Below are 24,739 nucleotides of genomic sequence, written 5' to 3'. Positions count from 1 at the left end.
CTTCCTGTTAAGTTAGATCATGTTGTTCACAGAGGTAGACAGGTCCAAAAAGTATGTACAAATCTAACCTCAAAGTGTTTCTTTTTAAAATGTGACTACTGATGAAAGCTTTAAAAAAATCACCTTGTAGCATTCAAACCACTTGATTTTCTATAGATTTGGAGAATAGTGGTATTTCATATGGGATGTCAATGACATTTTCATGTAAATTCTAATAATAATTCCTTACAGCACTAATATTTGTGTAGGTTGCAAATACTGTTTTAGCCATATTTGTCTTTGGCCTGATGAATATCTGCATGGATCCCGTAGTGTGCGGTGCAATGCCACGTGCACTTGTTAGCTGAATGGGCAATTAATCTTCAGTTTCTGATTCACGCTTGGAAAGGTTTTTTCAGGATAGACTAAGTATCTGACAGATCTGTACTTTTCAAGTCACTTAAACTATGGCTACCCAAGAGAGCTTACAGCGAAACCGATGTAGCTGCACCGCTGTAAACTCCCTAGTGTGGCCACTCTAAGCTGATGGGAGAGAGCTCTCCCATCAACTTAATTAATCCACCCCTAACGAGCGGCTGGAGAAGTTCTCCCACCAACATAACGCTGTCCACATTGTTGCTTTGGTTGGTATAACTTATGTCGCGGGGGGGCTTATTCACACCCCTGAGCTACATAATTTATACCGACATAAGTGATAGTGTAGACATAGCCTGAGAATGCGGAGCTACCATATGAATTTAGAAAAAATGGTCTCCTTCTTTTAAAAATCCATTAATAATAATGTACGGAAAGTCTTACATTGATCTTCTCTATGATAGCCCTTTTGTAGTAATTATTCTTTTAATAAAAGGAGGACTTGTGGCACCTTAGAGACTAACAAATTTATTTGAGCATAAGCTTTCGTGAGCTACAGCTCACTTCATTGGATGCATGCAGTGGAAAATACAGTAGGGGGGTTTTATATACACAGAGAACATGAAACAATGGGTTGTTATCATACACATTGTAATGAGAGTGATCAGGTAAGGTGAGCTATTACTAGCAGGAGAGGGGAAAAAAACAAAAAAAACAACCTTTTGTAGTGATAATCAAGGTGGGCCATTTCCAGCAGTTGACAAGAACATGTGAGGAACAGTAGGGGGAAAAATAAACATGGTGAAATAGTTTTACTTTGTGTAATGACCCATCCACTCCCAGTCTTTATTCAAGCCGAATGTAATGGTGTCCAGTTTGCAAATTAATTCCAATTCAGCAGTCTCTCGTTGGAGTCTGTTTTTGAAAGTTTGTTGTTGTAATATTGCCACTTTTAGGTCTGTAATCGAGTGACCAGAGAGATTGAAGTGTTCTCTGACTGGTTTTTGAATGTTATAATTCTTGACGTCTGATTTATGTCCATTTATTCTTTTACGTAGAGACTGTCCAGTTTGGCCAATGCCTAAAAGTGGCAATATTACAACAAAAAAAGTCAAAAACAGACTCCAACAAGAGACTGCTGAATTGGAATTAATTTGCAAACTGGACACCATTAAATTAGGCTTGAATAAAGGCTGGGAGTGGATGTGTCATTACACAAAGTAAAACTATTTCCCCATGTTTGTTCTCCCCCCTCCACCCCCCCACTGTTCTTCACACGTTCTTGTCAACTGCTGGAAATGGCCCACCTTGATTATCACTACAAAAGGTTGGTTTTTTTTCTTTCCTGCTGGTAATATCTCACCTTACCTGATCACTCTCGTTACAGTGTGTATGGTAACACCTATTGTTTCATGTTCTCTGTGTATATAAAATCCCCCTACTGTATTTTCCACTGCATGCATCCGATGAAGTGGGCTGTAGCTCACGAAAACTTATGCTCAAATAAATTTGTTAATCTGTAAGGTGCCACAGGTACTCCTTTTCTTTTTGTAGATACAGACTAACACGGCTGCTACTCTGAAACGTATTCTTTTAATGTTTTGCATTCATCTAAATGTTTTCCACTTTGTGCCTGCTCCTGCTAGGCTCTCCCTGTATGCCAGTCACAGCACTTTGAGATCATGTGTTACCTTAATACCCATGATTCTAAACAAAGCAATGCCAAAGGGAACAAAAGTTCTGTCAAGTCATTAAAAGAAATCTCCTTTGCCATTAACAAAACTGATGCATGATCATTTAGAGCTATTAGTGAGTGTTGCCAGTTGAAGCAGGTTGTGATTACAGAGTATATATAATAGATTTTACTCAACTAAAATTGTGTATTTGTATTATTATTTCTTAAGCAATGTAAGCTTACATAGTGCTGTGCATTAGGAGAACTATGTAAAATAAGGAAGAGGTACTTTGCCCCAAAAGACTAACAGTCCCAAGGACACAAATGGGAAATTGCTGCACACTGGAATACAAAACTTAGTGGTGGGTGGTCACTGAAACTGGAATGGATAACTGGGGAGGTGAATTTGAATAGGGAGAGGTCCCGGGGTTTGTTAGCTGGAAAGCTGGTCATGGTATAGGAAAGAAGGCAAAAAGTGAAGGTGAACAAAGAAGTTAGAAGCTGTCAAGAGGAAAAAGCATGAAAGAAGTGAAAGGAGAGGGATTAGGGCAGAGGTGTGTGAAACAGAAGTTATAGGATATGCAGGTGAAGCTTTCAGAGACACCTTGCGTGGAAATCCAGGCTCACTGAAGTCAATGGCAACATTTCCATTGGCTTCCGTGGAGTAAAGGTTCCACCCAAGGATTGGGAGCTAGACTTTAGTTAGGTAGAATGTAAGGAGAAGGGGATATTTTTCTTAACCCAAATGGTCTGACATGTAGATACGACAATAGTGGCTGCTGAAGTGGGTAAAGTCAATAGTAGGAGCCACATTTATCATGTTCACTTCTGGGCACTTCGTTACCTAGATATTGACAAATCAGAGGGAGTTCAGAAAAGAGCAACAAAATGATGAGAGAGGGTGGAGGGGATGACTTATTAGGTAAGATTATAAGAGTCAAATATACAATATACATGAGGAGTAAGATGGAGCATAAAAGTGCACAGATGTATATGAATGATGTAAATACCATGGAGGGATATGAATTATTTAGAGTGATGGAAGAGGTTATCCATAGAAATGATAGGATGAAATGAAAATGGGAAAATATAGCCTGTTTGTCAGGGGAAATGTCCTGACCATGAGATCAGTAAAGTGTGGAATAGTCTTTCAAAGGAGGTGTGGAAGCCTCCTTGCCTGAGACTTCTAGTGCTGTGGCCAGTCTAGTTCTAAAAGTGTGTATAGGGAAAGAATCCTGCAGAAGACATACTAGACGACCTAATAGGTAATTTCTGTTTCTAGTTTCTATCATGCTGTTAATTTAAACGTTATGCCTGTGTCAAGATTTGAGAATGAGAGGGACACACAGTTAGTGGCTGTCCCAACCAAAGCTCTGCAGCATGGGCTGATGTGGGTGGGGATGGAGGGCAAGAGGCTTGGACATGGATTGGCTTCCCCTAACCAGGCTCTAGTAACTAAAGGCTCCAAGGGCACCTTTGAAAGTATCCCCCCAAATTGTGGCTGCAGTGTGCATGGGGAGTGGGTTCATTGTGCACATTCTCCCAAATCTAGTGTACCCATGCAAGATAGGCATAATAAAAACCTATTGTACATGCATACAACTTAACTGTTGCCAAATGTATATACCCCGCCTCCCCAAAGTGCTCTTAAAATCCTGAAAGTTATTGCTCATATATTTATTTGCAGTATTTAGGGTATTTGTGCGGTATTCTACATTTAGAATGGGGAATTACGGCAGATAGCATCAGTAATGTTTAAAGACCTAGATTGCTACACTGCGAGATTTTACCAGCACCTACTTGTCTGTGTGTGCATGTGTGTAGATGTAATGCATATTTTTAAGAAACATAGAAGATATCTCAAAACTCTCAAGATGGATTCCTGTGTGCGTTTCAGTCTTTAGAGGATATTTAACCTGTAACAGGCCCAGGAAGTGAGAGACTGAGGAATCAGTAACTACCGTTAGAGTCTAACCAGTGTCTTACTATAGTCCATGTTCAGGATTTAAGAGTTGTCTTAGCTGTTAGTGTATTAAGATGTATAAAAAGATGCTTGATAATAAGTTTACTCTTAACTATTATCATCTTTGCCCTAAATTGTAGCATGTTGTAAGTTAAAACGTACCCTGCGTTCTCACTGAACTCTGTATATTGGAGTAACGGTTGATATCTTCATCATTTGTAAACGTTTCCAGCAATTTTAGTGCCCGTTTTTAACTGTGGGGAAATCAGGGTACTATATTCTTTCTAAACTACTGTTTGTAGCAAAACACTTACAAAAATATCTTTAAGAAACTGTAGAGATGAATCTTTCTACTGATTTGTGTTATTTAAATTGGCAAATTCTGTTGGTAATGATCACTGGATGAAGTGTATTTCAAAGAATGGGGTATTTCTTTGTTAGCTGTGGTTCAATAGATCTATTTACTTCCCTAGTTGCTTTTAACCAATAAACTTTGCATTCTGTGACTGACTGACCTTTTTTTTTTTTTTAAACCTAGGTTAGCCTTCCCAATGACAGCTGTGTGGAAGAAATATTACGGGTGAGTTTAATGCTTTTGCTCCTATATCATCTTCTAATTATGGTTCTGGTGTCTCATCTTTGTTCAGTAAGCTATACAGAGTTCACAATATTATATTTAAATAACACTAAACTAGTGAGTACAAAATTAAAGAGACACTGTCAAGGTTTTCTAGGCCCAAAATATTATCTATGTTGGGGTTAGTTCTACATACCCTCATTTCTCCTTTTCCAAAGCTATGTCTACACTACAGCGCCTATGTCGGCCTAACTATGGTGGCATTGCCCCTTAGTATAGATGCTGCATACACCGATTGAAGGAATTTTTCAGACAATGTGGGAACGCCCCCTCCCCAAACAATGTTAGCTACGCTGATTGAAGCACTCTTCCGTCGGCATAGCTGCATTTACACTGGGGATTTTCTCGGCATGTCTCTAGGCGGTGTGTTTTTTTCCACAGTTTTAAGTGTAGACCAATCCCAGGTAATCCCAGTCACAGTTCAGGGCTAGCTGCACTATTGACCGCTCTCAGTCTCAATGAGTGCAGCCCCTTCAGGTGACCAGCCTCTTGTGTTCCCATCCTGGGGAAGAATCCCATGATTTTCCCACTCACAGTCCAGGTGCTAGGCTGCAACCACCCTGAGTACCAAATACAATTGCTTAGTGGTCCCAACTGGATTCAAGCCCTGCAAATCTGCCCTTCAGGAGCTGTGAGCAGTGGTAAACACAGGTCTCAAAATAGCCTCTTGCAAACAAAGTATTGTTTAATCTGAAGAGCAGGAACAAACCACAAGAGGAAATAGGGTTTTTAACATAAAGAACAGCCTACATTCATGAATAAAATTTACGTATGCCTAGCTTATCCCAGAAACCCTAATCTTGGGGAATTTTGGGGGGTGGAGGGAAGGTCAGCCTGCACCACAGTGGTCCCTGTATCTCTCCCTCTTTGTGCATCAGGGCATGGATTTTTATCCACTCCAAAGTCCTTTGTTTCCATTTCATGCGTCAGGACCCTCCTTCCTGGCATCACTGTCTACAATGCTGCTCTCAGGGTAAAATTGCAAAGGGATCGACACCTACACTGTCCTTTTAAATCTCTGTGAATGGAGGGCTATCAGAAAAGTTTGCCTGCTTTCCTGCCTACCTATAAACTAACCCATACCTGAATCAACCCCTAATAACCATACAGCAAACACCATAATAACAATCAAACACACAGATGGCCATATAATGTCAGTAAAATAATACTGGCGATTTTGACTAGAGCTGGTTGGGAATTTTTCAACTAATCATTTTTTCATCAAAAAGTACACATTTGCCAAAACCTGTTCACAAACCAGAGTCAGTTAAATGAATTTCCTCACTCAAAATAACAAAAAAGGAAAAAAAAAGTTTATTCAGGTTTTTTTGGTTCACAAATCATTTTGACTTGACTTCTCATCCTGGTTCAAGATGGAGAAAAAATTCTGAAGTCTTGAAAATATTTGCAGATAGGAGAAACATTTTCTGCCCAGCTCGATTTCCCATGCTCTTCACCGTCCCATTGAAACCAATAAGTTTCCAGTGTTCCTCTATAATTTGCGGTCCCTTCTAACCCTATGATTTGATGATTCTAAACCAATGTGGAAAGCTAGCACTAGTGTGGAATCTGACGATAATAAATGTGAAATTGTGTATCCCATGGAGTAATACATCCAAGGAAGGAAAAAACTTTGGTTTCAGGCTTCGCAAGGGTTATTATGTAAAGAATAGACAGGGAGGAAAAAATAAGGTTGAAAAATTATTAAAAGTACTTTTTGTGTTTTTAAATCTATTTCTCCATCTGTGTTGTTTATATATTTGAATTATGTTTGTTAATATTGGAAGGAATTAACTGCTGGATGGGAAAGCAGTTATTTTCAGAAAAACAATGTCAGAAAGAAGTATAAAGTAAATTACTATTTCCAGGGGTCAGTCATTCGGGTGACCGTTTTAATGCATGAGCAGCACATATACTTACAAAACGCAAGAATATCTTATGGGGATCTGATCCCGTTCCCATTGAAGTTGATGGCAAATCTCTTACTATCTTCAGTGGCTGCACAGTTAGACACTAATACTGTATTACTGCTACCCTTGTGACCTACTGGTAGTGATCTGCATTGGCATGGACTGAGTTTACATTTCTCAGGCCTCGCACTAAAGCTTGTTGAAGTCAATGTGAGTATCTCCATTTACTTTAATTGGCTTTGGACCAGATACATACTCCCTAGGAGCCACTTTTGCTGATGTTGAGTAGCACCTTATTCCATGAGTAGGCCTATTAAAATCAATGGAACTAAACTCAGTGTGAACAAAGTGCCAGAATCTGGCCTTAGGCTAATAGGGCTGACTAAATCTGGCCATATTCTGCTCAGATACATTGGTTTGAATCCAGAGTAACTCCATCATAACCAAACATTTTACTACTAAGGCTGCTTATCAAACACTTTGTAACTATTGGCAATCCCTGCTGAAGAGAGAACAAGGACTGGCATATTGCTGAGGTATATTTGCAAAGTTGTGTGGGGAACTTTCTCAGAGCCAGTTGGTAATATACCTGGCTCCAGCCTGTTATATCAGTCTCCCTTTAGTGTATTTCACTCCAGGTATTTAAGAAAGTAAGGAAAGTAAACAAGTAAGCTGAGAGCCCTCTGATTTTAGAATTTTTTTTTTTTAGGCTGATCTTGATTAGTGTTTTTTGTAGACCTAGAGGTTTGGGATTCCTAACAGATGCTAACAAATAAAAATGGAGTTTAACTGAGTTTACGGTCAGAACTTACCAGCCAAGAGAGGGGAAAAAGTCCTGTGTCCATTCAGACCCCTTCTGAGACAAAATTTCAGTGTTTCAGATTTCCTGAAACACTTAGCCACTTATGTCATCTTGTGTAAGTGCCTGGAGAACTGCTCATGATACCAGAACTAAAGGTTAATGATAGACCAGTCTCCTGTTGATTTTGCTTTTCTAACCCGCATGGCTGAGAAGTTTTGTTTAAAAAAAACCGTTGCCTTCAAACTAAAGCCAAACTGTAAAAGTAATACAGCACATTTGCATTGATTACAGGTTACCAGCACTAGACAGATAGATGGAGATGGATAGATGGAGTTAGATAGGCCTCCTTCTGTTCCAAAATATCTCTTACTATTTAAAGACAATGTGATATCTATGGAAGAGCAAATAAAATGAAAAAACAAAACCCAAGAAAATATTTTTCTTTATTCGTATGCAACTAATAATATGGATTTAAATTAACCTGTAAATTGCTAGTCATATAAAAAAAGAATTCATTAGAAAATTGTGATACAAACTAGAAAAAAAAACCCAGATGCTTTAAACCAAGGTTCGGAGTCCGATGCTTCTGTTTCTTACGCCAGTGTGCTCTAATGTTGTTGTTATGTGGTGTTTGCATTGCAGTAACATGGAGAGACTAGGGGCCATTGTGCTAGGCACTTTACAGACACATAACAAAAAGGCAGTCTCTATCCAAAGAGTTTAGGATCTAAATTAATAGAGTTACTCCTGATTTACATCATTGCCAAGGAGAGGAGAGTCAGGCCTGCTGAGCATTAATTTACATCACTTTGACTTTCAAAGTTGTGTCCAATATGGTTTTGGAACCAATACTGAGTATTGTGATTAGAGGCCAGCATCTGCTTTCATTTATACAAGTGTAAATGTGAATTAACACTTTTGACTTAAATGCCTCTTCCTGTAACCTTTGGTGGATCTGATGCCACTAGATAGCTCCAGTACTTGCATGACTGGCACACAGTGATTGAGACTGTAGTCATCCCATGCACACCTGCCTGGGGCTAGCCACAGTATCGTGATATATGTGTGAAGGGAACCAAATACTGCCCTCAGATTCATTTTCAGCTCCTGTGCTTTTCATTGCGGGGGCCAGGCAGGGGGCAAAATTTATCCCAGTGAATGCAAGCTAACAGTGGTGTTTCACTGCAATGGGATTTCTGCAGAATACTGCAGGAATCTCCTTTAGGATGTATTAGCTCTGTCCTAGAAAATCTTGCTGACTCGGCAGGAATTAGAGCCAATTAAGTCTGCTCTCACTGCAAGAATCACTCTGCCAACCAGTGAAATGCAGCCACCTCTGGAATGAAATAGGTCATTGTACAAACCCTACATATAGCTTAAGAACAGGAAAAGGATACTTCATGCCTTTGAAATTCCATGAGGAATTTTAGGAAGGCTGAATGTAATTACCCATATTGAGATTTAGGGCCAGATCTTCAGCTGATGCAAAGTGGCATAGCCCCACTGGAATCAAGATCTGGCCCTATATATAAAAAAACAATCATTTCTGTGTTGCTAAATTGCTCTTTTTACAGTGAGGTAAACATTTAAATCTAAAAAACTGGCACTGCATAGCAGGGCAGAAGAATTCTAGAAGGTGTCTATTTCATGGTAGTGTAGTGTCAAGTAACTAGATGGATTTCTGATATTATACAGACAGCTGTGGTATTAATTAAAAGCTTTCTAGTCTAGAAGCAAAACAAATCCTAAATATAATTTAGATTGTAATTAGTATAAAAATGACTGGAGTTAAATAAGAAAAGTCTATAATTTATACTGTCTTCTATTCTTCTGATGACTAGCTCATATCTAATGACATTGGAGAATATGTAAATGGATCAGCAGGTGAAAATGCCCTTGACTGGGTAAATTATGTGTAGCATTACCTTTCTCATGCCATTTGAAAGCACTAATGGATTTAATATGTATTATCCATAGCGGAGGTGAGCTGTTCACAGAGCAAAATTAGCCTGTAACAGATATAGCCCATTATTTGCCCCTCAGTAATTGTTTTCTCTCCTAAAATACAAACCAACACTGAAGAACGATGCTAAACCTAATTATAATAATTGTAATTTGAAAAATACAGGTACGCTGTCCAGCATGGTTACAAATGCACTTAGTAGCTGACAAGCAGTTTAAATATTTTCATGTGAAATCTGGGGGTTTGCTGAGAGGGACATGATGTGAATTTAAAACAATTCTACAGACGTCATTGGACAAGTGAATAATGAGCTGACTGGCCTAGTAAATCATGTGAACCTGTCAAATGTGGGAACACGTTGGGGAGGAGATGATGTCCAATAACAGTAACTTAGCAACCTAGCATTTAGCTGTCCAGAGAATGAGTAAGAGTAGCCACTTTTAAATAGCTGAGTAAATAAACGAATCCCTATATGTCTTAGGTGTGCCGTAAAAATAGCCCTGCACTGTATGTTTTGTGTCAAGCTCCTTCTTTCTCCTGGATAACATGATTTATTATTTCTATTGAAATGAAAAAAGAGATTGAAAAGTGAACTCACGTGTAAATGTGTATCCATGCCCTCTGTACCTCGGCTGGAGGGAAGGCTCAGGAAGCATTCCTTGAACAGACAGTCACCTGCTTTGAAGACTACAGTGTGTTGCAAGTACTTTCTCCCCCCCCCCCTTCCCCTTTAGACCTCATTTATGAACACAAATATTTTTATGGGTAAAAATAATTAAAATAAATATAAAATAAAACAATTAATTTCTCCAGAATCCCCAAATCAACACATTGCCAACTTTAAAATAATGTTTTCTCAGTAGATGAAGGGCCAATTTTTGCTCTTCCATCAGTGTAAATCAAAGGGTAGTTCCACTGACCCCTGAATTCTTCTCTCATTTACAACAATGTAGATCAGGAGCAGCTCCACTTCCTCCTGTTGCTGTACTAAGCTGATTTACCCCTGAATTATTCTGGTGTAAATGAGAGCAGAACTTAGCCCTAAGCCTGCAACTAAGCACAGAATTCAGCCCGATGGGCCTATTATGTAGCTGTCACTCTGGAAAGATGAGAATGCTATGTGGTTTGTTCATACCAGAGTTTTGTCGGTGATCTTGTTAACACTAGCAGGAGTAATGCCAGTGAAGTCAATAGAATTACCTAGGGCTGTTTTTCTGGTGTTTTACTCCTTATATAGCCATTTAAAGCAGTGCCACAGTGGGCCCTGTCTTCAGTTGAATTCAGGTTGTTCCAGGACCGAGGGGAGGGCAAAGATGGCTGTATGCCACCTTATGCCCCCAATTCTAGGGCAGTGCCCCAGTGCAATGTAGACTAGCCTTGGGACGCTCTAAGTTACATCTGAGTCATTCTGGCAGCTGAGGATCATTGGAGCACTGCAGTATCCCAGCCATGTCTCTTCACAGTGGCAATGCTCCTCATTCGCCCCCTGTGGAAGGCTGGCTATATTAATTTTGTGCTAGTAGAGGATTCCCCTGCGTAAGGGATGTCATCATGTGACCACCTAGGCCAACTTTAAGTCTGCTGTGTTCTGCCAGATCGGAGCCAAGCAGACATAGTGGGGCAGGGGCAGGATCTAACGCTGGGGAGTGCATAGTTGGTGTAAAATGCTTCCAAATAAGAATGGTGGTATTTTGCACCTGCTTGGCGCAGGTGTAAATGACTACAGAAAGGTGAAGGCAATGAAAGATCAGGACCTCAGCAGTATAGACAAGTGGAAGTGAGATCAGTTTCAGGCCTCAAGTAATTGGCCTGCAGACATCTTATTTTGTATTTTTAAAATGTTAAGCAACTTAGTTGGCAATGCACTTTGAAATGCAAAGATTGGTAATTACACAACAAGTCTATTCTGGTCTATCTGTACTGGAACAATAGAAAGATTACAAACAAATAGAGGGAGGTTACACTGTACCTATTTCCAACACAATATTCAACTCTGTTTTCTTATCTCCTTGAATGTAATATTTTAACACATATTTTGCAGTGCCAAATTGAAATGTTCCCAATTTCAGTCACATTATTTAATTCTACTATCATTGCCAGATTTAATATTACTGCTAAAATTACTATAAAGTAAATTGGCACCATCACAATGAACACAACATTGACTAGCATTTGGCAATGTGTTAATGTATCTGAAGAGAATAAGGTGATTCTCATCTGTCAAATGAATGAAAATGTACTAATTTGGTCCCATTTCCGATGCTCTTCACCCGCTCAGTTATACAAAAGGAGCCACTTTGTAGGCTTTTTTTCTCTTTATAATCACCTCAGGAGTGAGTTAACATAGATTTTAATGTCTCACATGATGTACATCCTTGCTCCCATTAAATACACTCAGTGTCATGGCAAAGATTGTAAGAAAAATGGAAAACTGCACAAAAGGAATCCAGGTTGGGGATGAAGAGAGTAAGATTACCATTAAAGATGGGGAAATTGGCTTATGTGAAATAGAGCCAACCTCAAACATTGCTCAAACATCTAACTGAACTCAAACTGCACCTCTTTGTGGTGTTTGAAAAAAGTTTTGTTAGCTTTATATAATACTTTCAAATGCCTCTAAACTTTGAGGACCAGAGAGAACTGGAAACATAAAAACAAAATACTGTGAGAGAGGCAGTTCATGGGGCTTCTTGCAATTGACTGGCAACATGAACTTTTCTCACAAGATTTCCAGTCCAGATTTGCAGGCCCAAGGGGCCCGAGTCTCCCCTCAGTTACGTCAATGTACATACGGAGTAGCTCCATTGAATTCAGCAATTACTTCAGTGAAAGAGAGGAGAATCGGAATGAGATCAATCCAGGTGGCGTTCAATCTGCCGGAAGCCAACATCCCTTTGGGTTTTGCCATGGTGATGACTTACAATGTTATGGCCCTTCACCAAAGCTGTACTAAGTGTCCTCTCTTGAGTGTCTGAGGGAGTGCATAAATCCCTTGTAAAAACTGTAGTAGGAAGCTTTGAATGGACTCTACCTGGCCTTCCTGAAGTACCAGATTACAAAGTGATAACAACTTGTGACCTATGGAACAAGCTTCTATCAAACATAAGAGCCACTAGAGGCTAGCATGCTCCACTTCTGTGTACTACGAAGATAAATCAATCTATAAATAAAGTCATGTTTTGAAACACACACCGTTAAATATTTCTCTGTTCTCCAATGAATCATTTCTGTATTTCATCTTATCCTGTCATAGTGAAACACGGTAAATATGGGCATGAGTGTTTAAACTGCTGGCAGTGTTACCTTTCACTTAAGTAGATTAATAATGCGTAGTTTACATAACAAATTCTGTGCCTTGGGCACAGAAATGCGACATTGCAAACATATTCTAATGGAGCCATTAGGGTTTCTGAATGAGTATTTGTTTTACAAACAGTTGTGGTATGAAATGACAGAACCAATCGCATTTTCTGTCAGATCTTTATCTAGTAGAAGGGGAGGGCTGCACTCTGTCAGCCTTCAGGGCAGGGACTGCAGGTTTAAAGCAACAAGCTAAGATCTATGACGTACAGCTGGTGGGAAACCCCATATAAATTAGCCAGGCCGAAGGAGCTGGTTGGTCCGTTGAAGGATAAGTTGGCCCCCATGTAGTTAGCTCAGAGAGAGATCGCACGCTCTTTTCTCCTCCTCTCTCTTGGTATTCAGGGCTGGAGTTGGGGCTAAACAGGCCAGCAATGATCAAGAGAAAAGCAGGACTGGCATGGAGCCACAGGTACCAACTTTTCAGAGTGCCAGGGGGTGCTTGACCCCTGGCTCTGCCCTAGGCCCCGCCCCCACTCCACCCTTCCCCCAAGGCCACACCCATGCCCTGCCTCTTCCCACCCCTGCTCCACCTCTTCCTGCCCAGTCCCACTCCCTCCCCCGAGCTCATCGCATCCTCGCTCCTCCCCCTCCTCCCCAGCCTCCTGCATGCTGTAAAACAGCTGTTCCCAGTGGGCAGGAGGCATGGGGAGGGAGGGGGAGGTGCTGATCCATGGAGCCCGTCAGCGGGCAGGAGGTGCTGAGGGGGTGGGGGGAACTGATGGGGGGCTGCTGGTGGGTGCTCAGCACCCAGCATTTTTTCCCTGCGGGTGCTCCAGCCCCAGAGCACCCACAGAGTCAGCACCTATGCATGGAGCATGTGATTGGATGCCTGTTCAGAAAGCTTATCCCCAGTTGTGCCTTATAGACATAGCTCCTCATATGTTGCACAGCCCCAGTGGGAACTCCAGGAAGCATTGTGTGTAATGCATCCCCGATCTCACTACCATACAGGAAGAGTGATCCTTACCCCACGGAGAACAATATCACAAAGGCAGTGTGGGCTCATCTCCTTCTCCTTCCACCTAACCTCCCTACTTATTTGCTAAGATTTCCTTCAGATCTTTCCAGCTGCTGTTGTCCCTGCTTCATTAGATCCCTCAGTAGATCCCTGTAGATGTCTAACAAGGAAGATTGGTGCTTCCAGGGGTAAATTAAACCCAGTTGTTTCCTGCAATGGGGATGGAGTGTTGGACTCTCCTGTTCTGGGAAAGACTGGTCCCACTACAACTGGTTTCTGGGGACATCCACTGTGACCCTCTGTATAACGGACAAGAAACTCAGAAACAGGCCACACATTGGGAAAGGAAATGAAAACCTCAGATTGGCAAGGAGTAGGGGGACTAAAATAGGGAAAGAACAAGTTAAAAATGACTTAGATAAGTTAGATGTCTTCAAGTCACCAGGGCTAGATGAAATACATCCTAGAGGAGACATTGAGGAGACATCTGAGCCATTAGCGATTATTTTTGAAAATATGGAAGATAGGTGAGATTCCAGAAGCCTGGAAAAGGGCAAATAGAGTGCCAATCTATAAAAAAGGGAATAAGGAAAACCCAGGGAATTACAGACCAGTCATCTTAACTTCTGTACCCGGAAAAATAATGGAGCAAATAATTAAGCAATCAATTTGCAGACACCTCGAAGATAATAAGGTGATAAATAACTGTCAACATGGATTTGTCAAGGACAAATCATGTCAAACCAACCTAATTGCTTTCTGTGACGAGGTAACAAGCCCTGTGGATAGTGGGGAAGTGGTAGATATGCTATATCTTGACTTCAGTAAGGCTTTTGATACTGTCTCGCATGACCTTCTCATAAACAAACAAGGGAAATACAACTTAGATGGAGCTATTATAAGGTGGGTGCATAACTGGTTGGAAAACCGTTCCCAGAGAGTAGTTATCAGTGGTTCAGTCAAGCTGGAAGGGCATAACAAGTGGGGTCCTGCAGGGATCAGTCCTGGGTCCGGTTCTGTTCAATATCTTCATCAATGATTTAGATAATGGCATAGAATACACTTATAAAGTTTGTGGATGATTACAAGCTTGGAAGGGTTGCAAGTGCTTTTGACGATAGGATTGAAATTCAAAATTATCTGGACAAACTGGAGAAATGATCTGAAGTAAATAGGATGAAATTCTATAAGGACAAATGCAAAGTACTCCTCTTAGAAAGGAACAATCAGTTGCACACATACAAAATGAGAAAGTACTCCTAGGAAGGAGTACTGCAGAAAGGGACCTGGGGGTCAGAGTGGATCATAAGCTAAATATGAGTATTGCAAAAAAAAGCAAATATCATTCCGGAATGTATTAGCAGGAGTGTTGTAAGCAAGACCAAAGTAGTAATTCTTCCACTCTACTCCATGCTGATTAGACCTCAGCTGGAGTATTGTATCCAGTTCTGGGCACCACATTCCAGGAAAGATGTGGACTAATTGGAGAAAGTCCAGCGAAGAGCAACAAAAATAATTAAAGGTCTAGAAAACATGACCTATGATGGAAGATTGAAAAAATTAGGTTTGTTTAGTCTGAGAAGAGAAGACTGAGGAGGGGATATGATAACAGTTTTCAAGTACATAAAGGTTGTTACAAAGAGGAGGAAGAAAAATTGTTCTCTTTAACTTCTGAGGATGGAAGCTGGGAATGGGCAACAGGGGATGGATCAGTTTATGATTATTCATTCCTTCTGAAGCACCAGGCATTGGCCACTGTTGGAAAACAGGATACTGGGCTAGATGGACCTTTGGTCTGACCCAGCATGGCTGTTCTTATGTTCTTAGGACAAGAGGCAATAGGCTTAAATTGCATCAGGGATGGTTTAGGTTGGACGTCAGGAAAAACTTCCTAATTCTCAGAGCTAGGGACAAATTGTAGGAGCCTATCTTCAATCTCATTATCCTCAGAGGCTACATGCAGGCATAACCGGTCCATATGCAGTAAATTGAAAGAAAAAGGAAAGACCATAAACCAGAGATGAGGCTGAATCAGAACCAGAGGGTAAGAAGAGGAGGCACAAGACAGATTCTTTCAATCAGAGTGCTTTGAAATGCCTCTCAGGCAGGCCATTGCAGCTCTAGATATTCTGCTACACAAACCTCCCAAGAAGGAAAGTAAGGAGGAACGAGATGGGGAGAAGCCACTACAAAGCTTTTATAAGATCAGAAGCTACAACCGTATAACCCACTTCATACCACGCTGGAGGTTGATGTAAGAGAGGGATGGAAGTATCTGGCTCCAACCGATCATCTTAAGAATTTTTGTACCCACATTCCCAATGTGCAACAAGCCAAATCTGACCTGTGTCACTCCACATCTCTTCTTCTCTGACCAAGAACACATAGATCCCAGCCAAGGGGCATTTCCTCCTACGGAGACTCAGGAGAAATTGAGGTGACATCATCCATCCTGATGGCCTTGGCAGCCTCCATGTGATTTGCAGGGGCAGTCATAACTTGGACAGGCACTCTAAAAGGCATCATCTGTCTCAAAAGCAAAACATTCCAAAGTCCTAGGGGCTTCTGTCAAGAAATCTTTCTGGCCGCAGCCATTGTTTTCGGTGCAACTGTGGATGCCCTGTGACTGATGTACACATCCCATCAGTATGTCCACACCACGTAGCCTTGAGACCACCACGCTCACAGCACATCCATTTGAACCCTTTTGGGAGGTGGTTTTATACTTCCTATCCATCAAGCTTGTCTCAGCTGGTGAGGCCTTCACAACAGGCCACACTCTTCCTAACAGAAATGGACAGATTTGCTTCTGCCCCCAAATGAGTTGAACGCCTTTTATAATGGATGTGTAGACATCTCAAAGAATTTTTTGGTAAGCATAGATAAAATTTCCTGTGCCCATCCTTGCCTCTGTTTCCCTGGGTGACCTTGAGATGCCACTTAGCCCTCAGTTTTCCTATCTATAAAATGGGGAAATAATACTGCATAGGGGTACAATGAGACGGAGAGTGGGGTGGGGGAAGGTATTTTTTCATGCTTTGTGTGTATAAAAAGATCTTCTACACTTTCCATAGTATGCATCCGATGAAGTGAGCTGTAGCTCACGAAAGCTTATGCTCAAATAAATTGGTTAGTCTCTAAGGTGCCACAAGTACTCCTTTTCTTATTGTTTGCAAAGTGCATTGAGACCCTCAGCTGGAAGGTGCTGTACCATGTCAAGTATTACTGCTGTTCTATTATAACAGCACAAAGGCGGTCTTGGGCCGCCGTCCTCCCCCCCGCCACCAGCGGCAGTCCTGGGCCATGTGCCACCGCCCCTGGCGACCCCAGCACCAGCAGCCGCCCCCGGGCCATGTGCCGCCACCCCCCAGCACCAGTGGCCGCCCCCCACCAGCACCAGCAGTGGTCCTGGGCCATGCATCGCCTCTCGCCCCAGAGCACCCGCGGTGCCCCCGTCACGCATTTAAAATTACACTGGACGCTACGGGTTAGCCATCTCTGTGGAAGATTGCTAACATTTCCTTGAAGAAAGCATGGTGCTGAATTTAACGTTCCAAGCCCTCTTATGGATTTTCAATCTGTTTTAGCCATATATCTCAAATTGTGCTTAACATTATGGGGTAAGGTTATTGAATATGTAAGGTCCTTTCAATTTCTTAATACAGGACATGTTTCGTAATATGTATGTGAGAAGAATGCACGTTCCATGGGTAGAGAGACTTTTTTGAACTTTTCAGACTGTCGCATTAAAATTGTCACAATTGTTTAATTAGCGAATAGATCCTGCCACACTGATTTATGTCAGCCATGTAACATTCTCTGTGGATAGCTGGCAATTCCCTGACGAGAACGATTTGTAGTTGTGGCCCTGTCATAGTTGTCAGTAGAAACCTCTATTTTCTGCAATTTACAGCTCCTCTGTAAAAATTTGACCTGGGCCAAAACTTCCATACAAAGTCCCCACCCAAGAATAAATAGGTTGTTACAGGAGATAAAAAAAGTTTCTTCCTGACCCTGTAGAGGAAAGAAACAAATACAATATGGAGATTTACTGGTTCTGGAGGCTTCTATGGCTAGACCAGAAAATCAGTGTGGCCAGAAAATCAACGTTGCTGGATAGAGCACTGAACTGGGGCCCAGGAAAACTGGGTTCCATTCCCAGGTCTGCCTCTCGCCTGCTGAGTGACCTTGGGCAAGTCATTTCCCCTCCCTGTGCCTCAGTTTTCCTATCTGTAAAATGGCAATGATGATTAAGGCTAAGATTCAGTCATGGGTATTTTTAGTAAAAGTCATGGACAGGTCACAGGCAGTAAACAAAAATTCATAACCTCTGACCTGGTCCATGACTTGTTATATATACCCCTGACTATATCTTGGGTGCTCTGGGGCTAGGGGTGGCTGGGGGTGCTCTGGAGCAAGTTGCAGCCCAGGGGCGCCGGGGGTGCTCTGGGACAAGGGGTGGCCTGGGGGCACCGCGGGTGCTCTGGGGTGAGAGGTGATGCATGGCTCAGGACCACTGCTGGTGCTGGTGGGGGGTGGCCACTGGTGCTGGGGGGCAGCGGCACGTGGCGCAGAGGCGGCCGCTGGTGCCGGGGGGGGCAGGAGCGGCGGCACATGGCCCAGGACTGCCGCTGGTTGCGGGGGAAGGACGGTGGCCCAAGACCGCCGCTGGTGCTCGGGGAGGGGGGGCCAAGACTGCTCTAGTAACGACTGGTGCAGCTGGGCCAGGAGCCACCCCAGCTGCTCAGGTGGCCCTGGAATCAGTCGCATCAGCTGCTGCAGAAGTCCCGGAGGTCCCGGAAAGTCACAGAATCTGTGACTTCTGTGACCTCTGTCACAGACTCGCAGGCTTAATTATGATACCAGTCTCTTTTTCGCAAAACGTTTTACATGTTGTGATGAAAAAAGCTATAGAAAAGCTAGGTGGTAGCTTTACATTACAATGGTCCCTTCCAGCTTTAGAATCTGTGCATCTCTGCGAACAATGCAAAACAGGCCTCTTTTATTAAATAAATTGTTGTTGCCTCTCTCACCCTCTCGTTAGATGAGAAGGGACTTAATCAAACTGTTCTGAACCTCAAAAAAGATTTGAGTTTGGTTTGAGGAAGGGGTGGAAGTTCTGGGAGGTGAGTCATTTTGTTTTAAACTGAATCCATGTCTGGCTATAACTGTATTTGGGCTTTCTAACCTGTAGGCCTACGTACCTAGTCAACAAGAGGGCTGAGTTTCCAGTTTGCCTGCACAAGGAGAGCACTGCAGATACTTTAATACAAATTGGGGCTCAGATTTAGTCATGAAGCACTCCCTCGTAAGAGAACAAAGTGTCAGCAGAGTTCTTCATTGGAGGCCTATTTCCATGAAAACAGTTGTCACTCTTTTTTCCTCAGCAACTGAAGCTTTTGTTACTTTTAAAAGAAGTTTTCATGATCTCCTCATTACCATTTTTCTTAATGTGATAACTGTAAACTTCAAGAAAGCGATCTCGTTTGAAAGGATACAGCAGCCCTTAGAAATGTTATACTAACTGCTTATGTTCTCCTTTGAAATGGCTGAGGCTGGGGATTTCACTAAATGTATCATTCTGTCTGCTTTTGCCGCAGCATTGTCATTTTATAGTGTCTTTCACTTATAATACAAGCTATCCTTCAAAAAGAATGCCGTGTTACTGCATCTAGCCTTTGTATCTCTCCAGCAAAGTGAGATCAACAACTCCCTTTGGTAATTGCTGGAACATGATAATAAATTGCATGTTGTACTGAAAAAATACTCTCTGGCAGGTTTATTCCAGTTCCACTTCGTATAATAACTGGCAATTGTCATTGCTTGACACTTGCTGGAGTTATGAATAACACTAGCTGCTTAGAGCTAACTAGCAGAGTAATCATGGTTCTGCTGGGTGGTCTCTACTTGGGCGTCTATCCAGCTTGCTTGTATGACCCCTGATAAACGATTGCTAATGAACAGTCTGCTAGAGCTTTCTAGCCAGCTGAAGGCAACAAAGACAATCCATGTCATAGTCTGGTAATTTAGATACATTTTTGAAGAATGCTGATAAATTATAGAGGGTTCAGAGAGGAGCCACAAGAATGACTAAAAGATTAGAAAACATGCCTTATAGTGTTACACTCAAGGAACTCAGTCTATTTAGTTTAACAAAAAGAATGTTAAGGCATGACTTGATTACAGTTTATAAGTACCTACATGGAGAACAAGTATTTAATAATGAGCTCTTCAGTCTAGCAGAGAAAGTTGTAAAGCAAACCAACAGCTTGAAGTTGAAGCTAGACATATTCAGACTGGAAATAAGGCATACTTTTTTTAACGGTGGGAGTAATGCACCATTGCAACAATTTAGCAAGGGCCACGATGGATTCTCTATTGCTGACAATTTTTAAATCAGGATTGGATGTTTTTTCTAAAAGGTCTGCTCTAGGAATTATTGTGGGGAAGTTCTCTAGCCTGTGGTACACAGGAGGTCAGACTAGATGATCACAATGGTCCCTGCTGGCCTTGGAATCTCTGAAACTAAGAATCTATGATGCCAACTGCGGGAGTTCTCTGGCCACCTGGGTCTTGCTAAGTCATCACTATAGTGCTCCTTGCACTGTTGGCTACCCCGGGTTTTCCCAGTTATAAGTGAGGCTAGGACTTGTTTTTTAGTTATTTATTCATTAGGTTCCGGCATTGTGCTGGGCACTGTACCAGACACAAAGTGAGACAGTTCCTGCCCCAAAGAGTTTACAGTCTCAGACATTGGATTTATGGGTTATTACAACAATCTGTAACTCACTAGCCCCTCTTTTACTCCTATGACTACGGGGGTGTTAACCAGCCAATTTTCCTTGAATGATCCCTTAGAATATGTGCTAACTACTTATGTGAAACTATTTGTCCAACCTTGTATTTAGCTATGACATTCTGAGTACTCTTCCCAGACCCGAGGAGGAGGTCTGAATAGCTTGAAAGCTTGTCTGTCTCACCAACAGAAGTTGGTCCAGTAAAAGATGTTAGCTCACTGAGCTAGTCTGTACAGTCTCAGAGGCAGACATAGAGAAGATCTGATACGCGAGCAGCTTGTGTGCATCGTGAGTGAAGTGAAACTTTAGTTGGGACTTGTGGTAGGTTGGAAAGGTGGGTTGGCAAACTGGTAGGGAAATGGAGAAGCCACTCCGTGCATGGGAGTTTGAAGAAAATGAGGAAATGGTGAAAAAACCACAGTCTCTAAGAGGCTTGAGCTAAAAGAGAATCTCCAAATGTTTATCTGTTCAGCCTTCTGACACACATTTGAGAGATTTTGACATTTCAGTAGGAGGCACTGGTGACACAATGCAGCCAGTCCATCACAGTAAGAAGGGAGAGCTACATTTCCACACATATGCAGGAAAGTTCATATTCCAGTAAAGATCTTAAGGCAATGAAGGAGTTCTGGCAGAATCTTTGGTCTGAGGAAAAAAGCAGCCTTGGGAAAGACTTTTTCAATACACGATACAATGCTGTGTGCTAGCTTCAATTGTTTGTGTTTGGAATCCAATTTTAATGAAACCAAATCACAGTTTATATGAAATAACTTGGGTTAAACTCAAATGGAACATAGTGTCATTTTTTAATCTTCCCCTATATGCCAAATCAAGTGATCAGTGCTCCTGTATTAAGAAAAAAGAAAAGGAGTACTTGTGGCACCTTAGAGACTAACCAGTTTATTTGAGCATGAGCTTTCGTGAGCTACAGCTCACTTCATCGGATGCATAGCATATCGTGGAAACTGTATGCTATGCATCCGATGAAGTGAGCTGTAGCTCACGAAAGCTCATGCTCAGCTTCTGCAGTTTCCACGATATGCTATGCATCCGATGAAGTGAGCTGTAGCTCACGAAAGCTCATGCTCAAATAAACTGGTTAGTCTCTAAGGTGCCACAAGTACTCCTTTTCTTTTTACGAATACAGACTAACACGACTGTTACTCTGAAACCTGTATTAAGAGTAAAGCTAATGTATTATTGGGTCAGGTTGCTGATGTTGAAATCCTTGGGGATTAGAGTGGAATCATCTTCAGCATATTGTAAGGATGTGGATTTTAAACTGGCTGGACTGGACCCAAGACTGAGTGTGCAAGGTAGAATTAAATGCTTCAGTGCTAGTTCTCCAAAACAAATTGTGCAGTTTAGTTATGCCCATTATTGCATTTGGAGATGTTTCTTTTCACTGCTCAAGTGTTAGTGCTCCAGAAATTAAATGTGCTTCATAATAAGTTACATAGATCTGTCTCGTCGTGTGGATAAATAACCGATCATTGTATTTTGTATGAAAAAAATGATTGTGTCTGGCAATGAAAAGGAGGTGGTGTAATTTATTGTACAAATGTGCACAGGGTAGCGCCATAGGGTGTTTACAGTCTTGTTTTGTAACTGTAAATTGTAATTATGTTCTCGGTGCAAACCCTAAGTTTGGGGGTTTCAAGGAAGAAAACAGTCAATATGAGACATGCTTTTTTGCTTGTGTGGCTCTGAATGGATGGAACAAATTACCAGATTCCCTTAAACAATTGCCAGTGCTGAATAGTTTCAAGAAAGCAGTTGCTTATTTGCTTGAAGGAACCCTGCCAATGTTTTTTAAATTGCAGAGATGAAATTATATGTTGGTCTTAGTAACTTTTCTAAGAATTAGCTTTTTATTGCTTATTGTGCTTTTGTTTATATGATGCTGTTCTATTGTCAGGATGTTATGCTGGAATATAACATTTCAGTGTGTACTTCCTGTCTCCTGGGAGCTGCATGGAAATTAGATGTGCCATCCCAGGAGATTATTCCAAGCGAGTATCATTTTGAATGAAGAAAATAAATGGAATATGACTGGGCCTGTCAGTGGGGTTGGAAGCTGTGGGAGGCATTGCATTAGCGGTGCTAGGCCACAGCAAGACTTCATCACTATGTATTGAGCAACAGAGTCATTAGTTTAGTCACCCAGAACGAGATGCAGAAAGATGCTGGGGTTTTTTGTTGGGGACTTCTGGTACAAGTGGCTGAAAAGGATCAAAAAAGGTACTAGACATTTGTATGGATCACATTAATGTCTGTAACTCCAGCTATTCTCATTAACATATTTTGGAAGGATATTAAACATCCTGCCTTAGTGTTTGAGCCAGGTTTTAACTATTAGTGCTTAAGCTGGGTCCTAATGTGAGACGTGAAGAAGAGCTCTGTGTAAGTTCAGAAGCTTGTCTCTTTTACCAGCAGAAGTTGGCCCAGTGAAAGATATTAGCTCACGCCCATTGTGGGATTCTTGTACCCTCCTCTGAAGCATCTGGGGCTGGCCACTGTCAGAGACAGGACCCTGGACTAGGTGAAGCTCAAGCCGGATCTCTCCCAGCAGATGATTCCAGCCAACGGGACAGTTCTTGAGATGTGTTAATATTTCATATGGCACAGCATGGCACACTTGCTTAGTCAAGCTGCGGGGCCTTGATTGCCCATGCCACTTATACGAGAAGAGTGGCTGTACCATGCTCTTGGCTTCCTGGAAGGGGAGGGGCCATCTCAGTGGCATCATCTGTTGGCCTCTCCCGGAGACCCTGCAGATGCCACTGTGTAGACATTCTGCAGGGTGTTGGCTGGCCAAAGCGGATGGAGTTGCGGATAAGCTGTATCATCCCATGCTCAAACCCCGGATTTACACGTGGAAACCCAGGAAGGAATTAATGTTAATGACTGAGGCAATGGCAGCAAGGCTCAGGGGGGCAGCTGCCTGTGCAGGATGACTCCAGCTTCTGTGAATCTGGGATGTCTTTCCTGTGATACTCCAATCTTGGGAGTCCTCTCCCTTCCTTTAATCCCCTGTATGGCAACTTTCCCTTCTATTTCCCCGTAAAGTTCTGCCTGGTTTGTACTATTCCATTTTGCTGATTCAGTTCTGAAAGCCTGTCACTGCCCTTCTACATGTTACTCACACAAATAACCTAAACATGGCAAGAAGAGCGATGGTAAACTGCAAACTCTTAATTATGACCCCACAGGGGACTAGTTTTTCTTTCAGAAAGGACCTGATTTAGGACTTCTGCTTCGACTAAAATTCCTACTAAAGCCAAAGGAAGTTTTGCCTGAGTCAGGAGTACCAAGGTTTTGACCTCTCTCTCTCTCTCTCTCTCTGCCTGTGCTCATTGCCTTCTTAATCTACGGTTCCTAATCAAATTCCAGAGTGGACTCTATTATATGGACTGGAACTACTTTCTGGAGTGGACCGGAGTCACTAAATTCTAACACTGTTGTATATAGTAGCTTCGTTATTTTCCCAAAAATAGTTTCCTGAGCTGAGCTACCTTCCCATTGTAATGGAACATTATTTTACTTCGCCTACACAAGATTTGTTAGGGCAATAAATATGTCAGTCATGATTTGCTATTTTTTATTGTCTCTTAACTGCTCTAAGCAAAGAATATCAGTGTATTTTAGTTATAAAAGCTGAAGTGTGAGGAAGTATATTTGGAAAGTATGCAGTAAAAGAATGGAGGAGAATAACTGGAAGCTCAGTAGAAAGAGAAAATATTCCTATTGCCATCACTTTCTTTCTGTAAATAGTCCTCAAATGTTAGCAAAACAGGAAAGGAAAACATATGTTGTAATGTTTATAACTGACCTCTGTTAGCTTCTAAAACAATTTCTAAATTCATTTTCACTGAGTGTGTTTTTTGTCAGTCCTTTCTGCTCTGCAAATATGGGAACGTAAAGCAAGTATATTAGCACGGGAGGATATGGTATCCATCCCATACACCAGCCAAGCCTGGGGTACTTATTTTTTGTCATGGAAAAAAACTACAAGGTGAATACTTTTTTTTTTTTGCGGGGGGGGATATTATGGTCAGGGAGAAGATGAGTGGTTTTATTTATAGCATAAAATTCTGGCTTTTGAAAAAGAATTTGGATTTTGGAATGTCTTTCATTTCACTGTAGAAGACTTTTGTACTTTAACAAGACAAATGATTTACTAGGGTGACTAAGGCATCATTGCAAATGCAACCATGTCGTTCCTTCATATAATGTGGGCTAGTCATATGCCGCTGATGATACATTTGTTGAGCTGTCTGCATGGGTAAATAGTTTTCTACATTAGTGCCTTTACCG

The 24,739-nt window shown here is 41.7% G+C and overlaps 1 protein-coding gene across 10 annotated transcripts in view; it reads left to right on the top strand.

Moving 5' to 3' along the window:
• Positions 1-24,739, top strand: part of AFF2 (AF4/FMR2 family member 2) — a 405,287-nt gene that overhangs the window by 210,772 nt on the left and 169,776 nt on the right. For all 10 annotated transcript variants that reach the window (XM_043522588.1, XM_037909514.2, XM_043522586.1 and 7 more), the window contains one exon: positions 4,531-4,572. In XM_043522588.1, the coding sequence (XP_043378523.1) occupies positions 4,531-4,572 (42 nt within the window). The remainder of the gene's footprint in view (positions 1-4,530; positions 4,573-24,739) is intronic.

Source organism: Chelonia mydas, chromosome 9, assembly GCF_015237465.2.
Source record: "Chelonia mydas isolate rCheMyd1 chromosome 9, rCheMyd1.pri.v2, whole genome shotgun sequence".
In the NCBI taxonomy this organism is placed as follows: domain Eukaryota; kingdom Metazoa; phylum Chordata; order Testudines; family Cheloniidae; genus Chelonia; species Chelonia mydas.
Note: the sequence above shows the minus strand (reverse complement) of the source record. Positions and strands in the feature narration are given on the sequence as shown.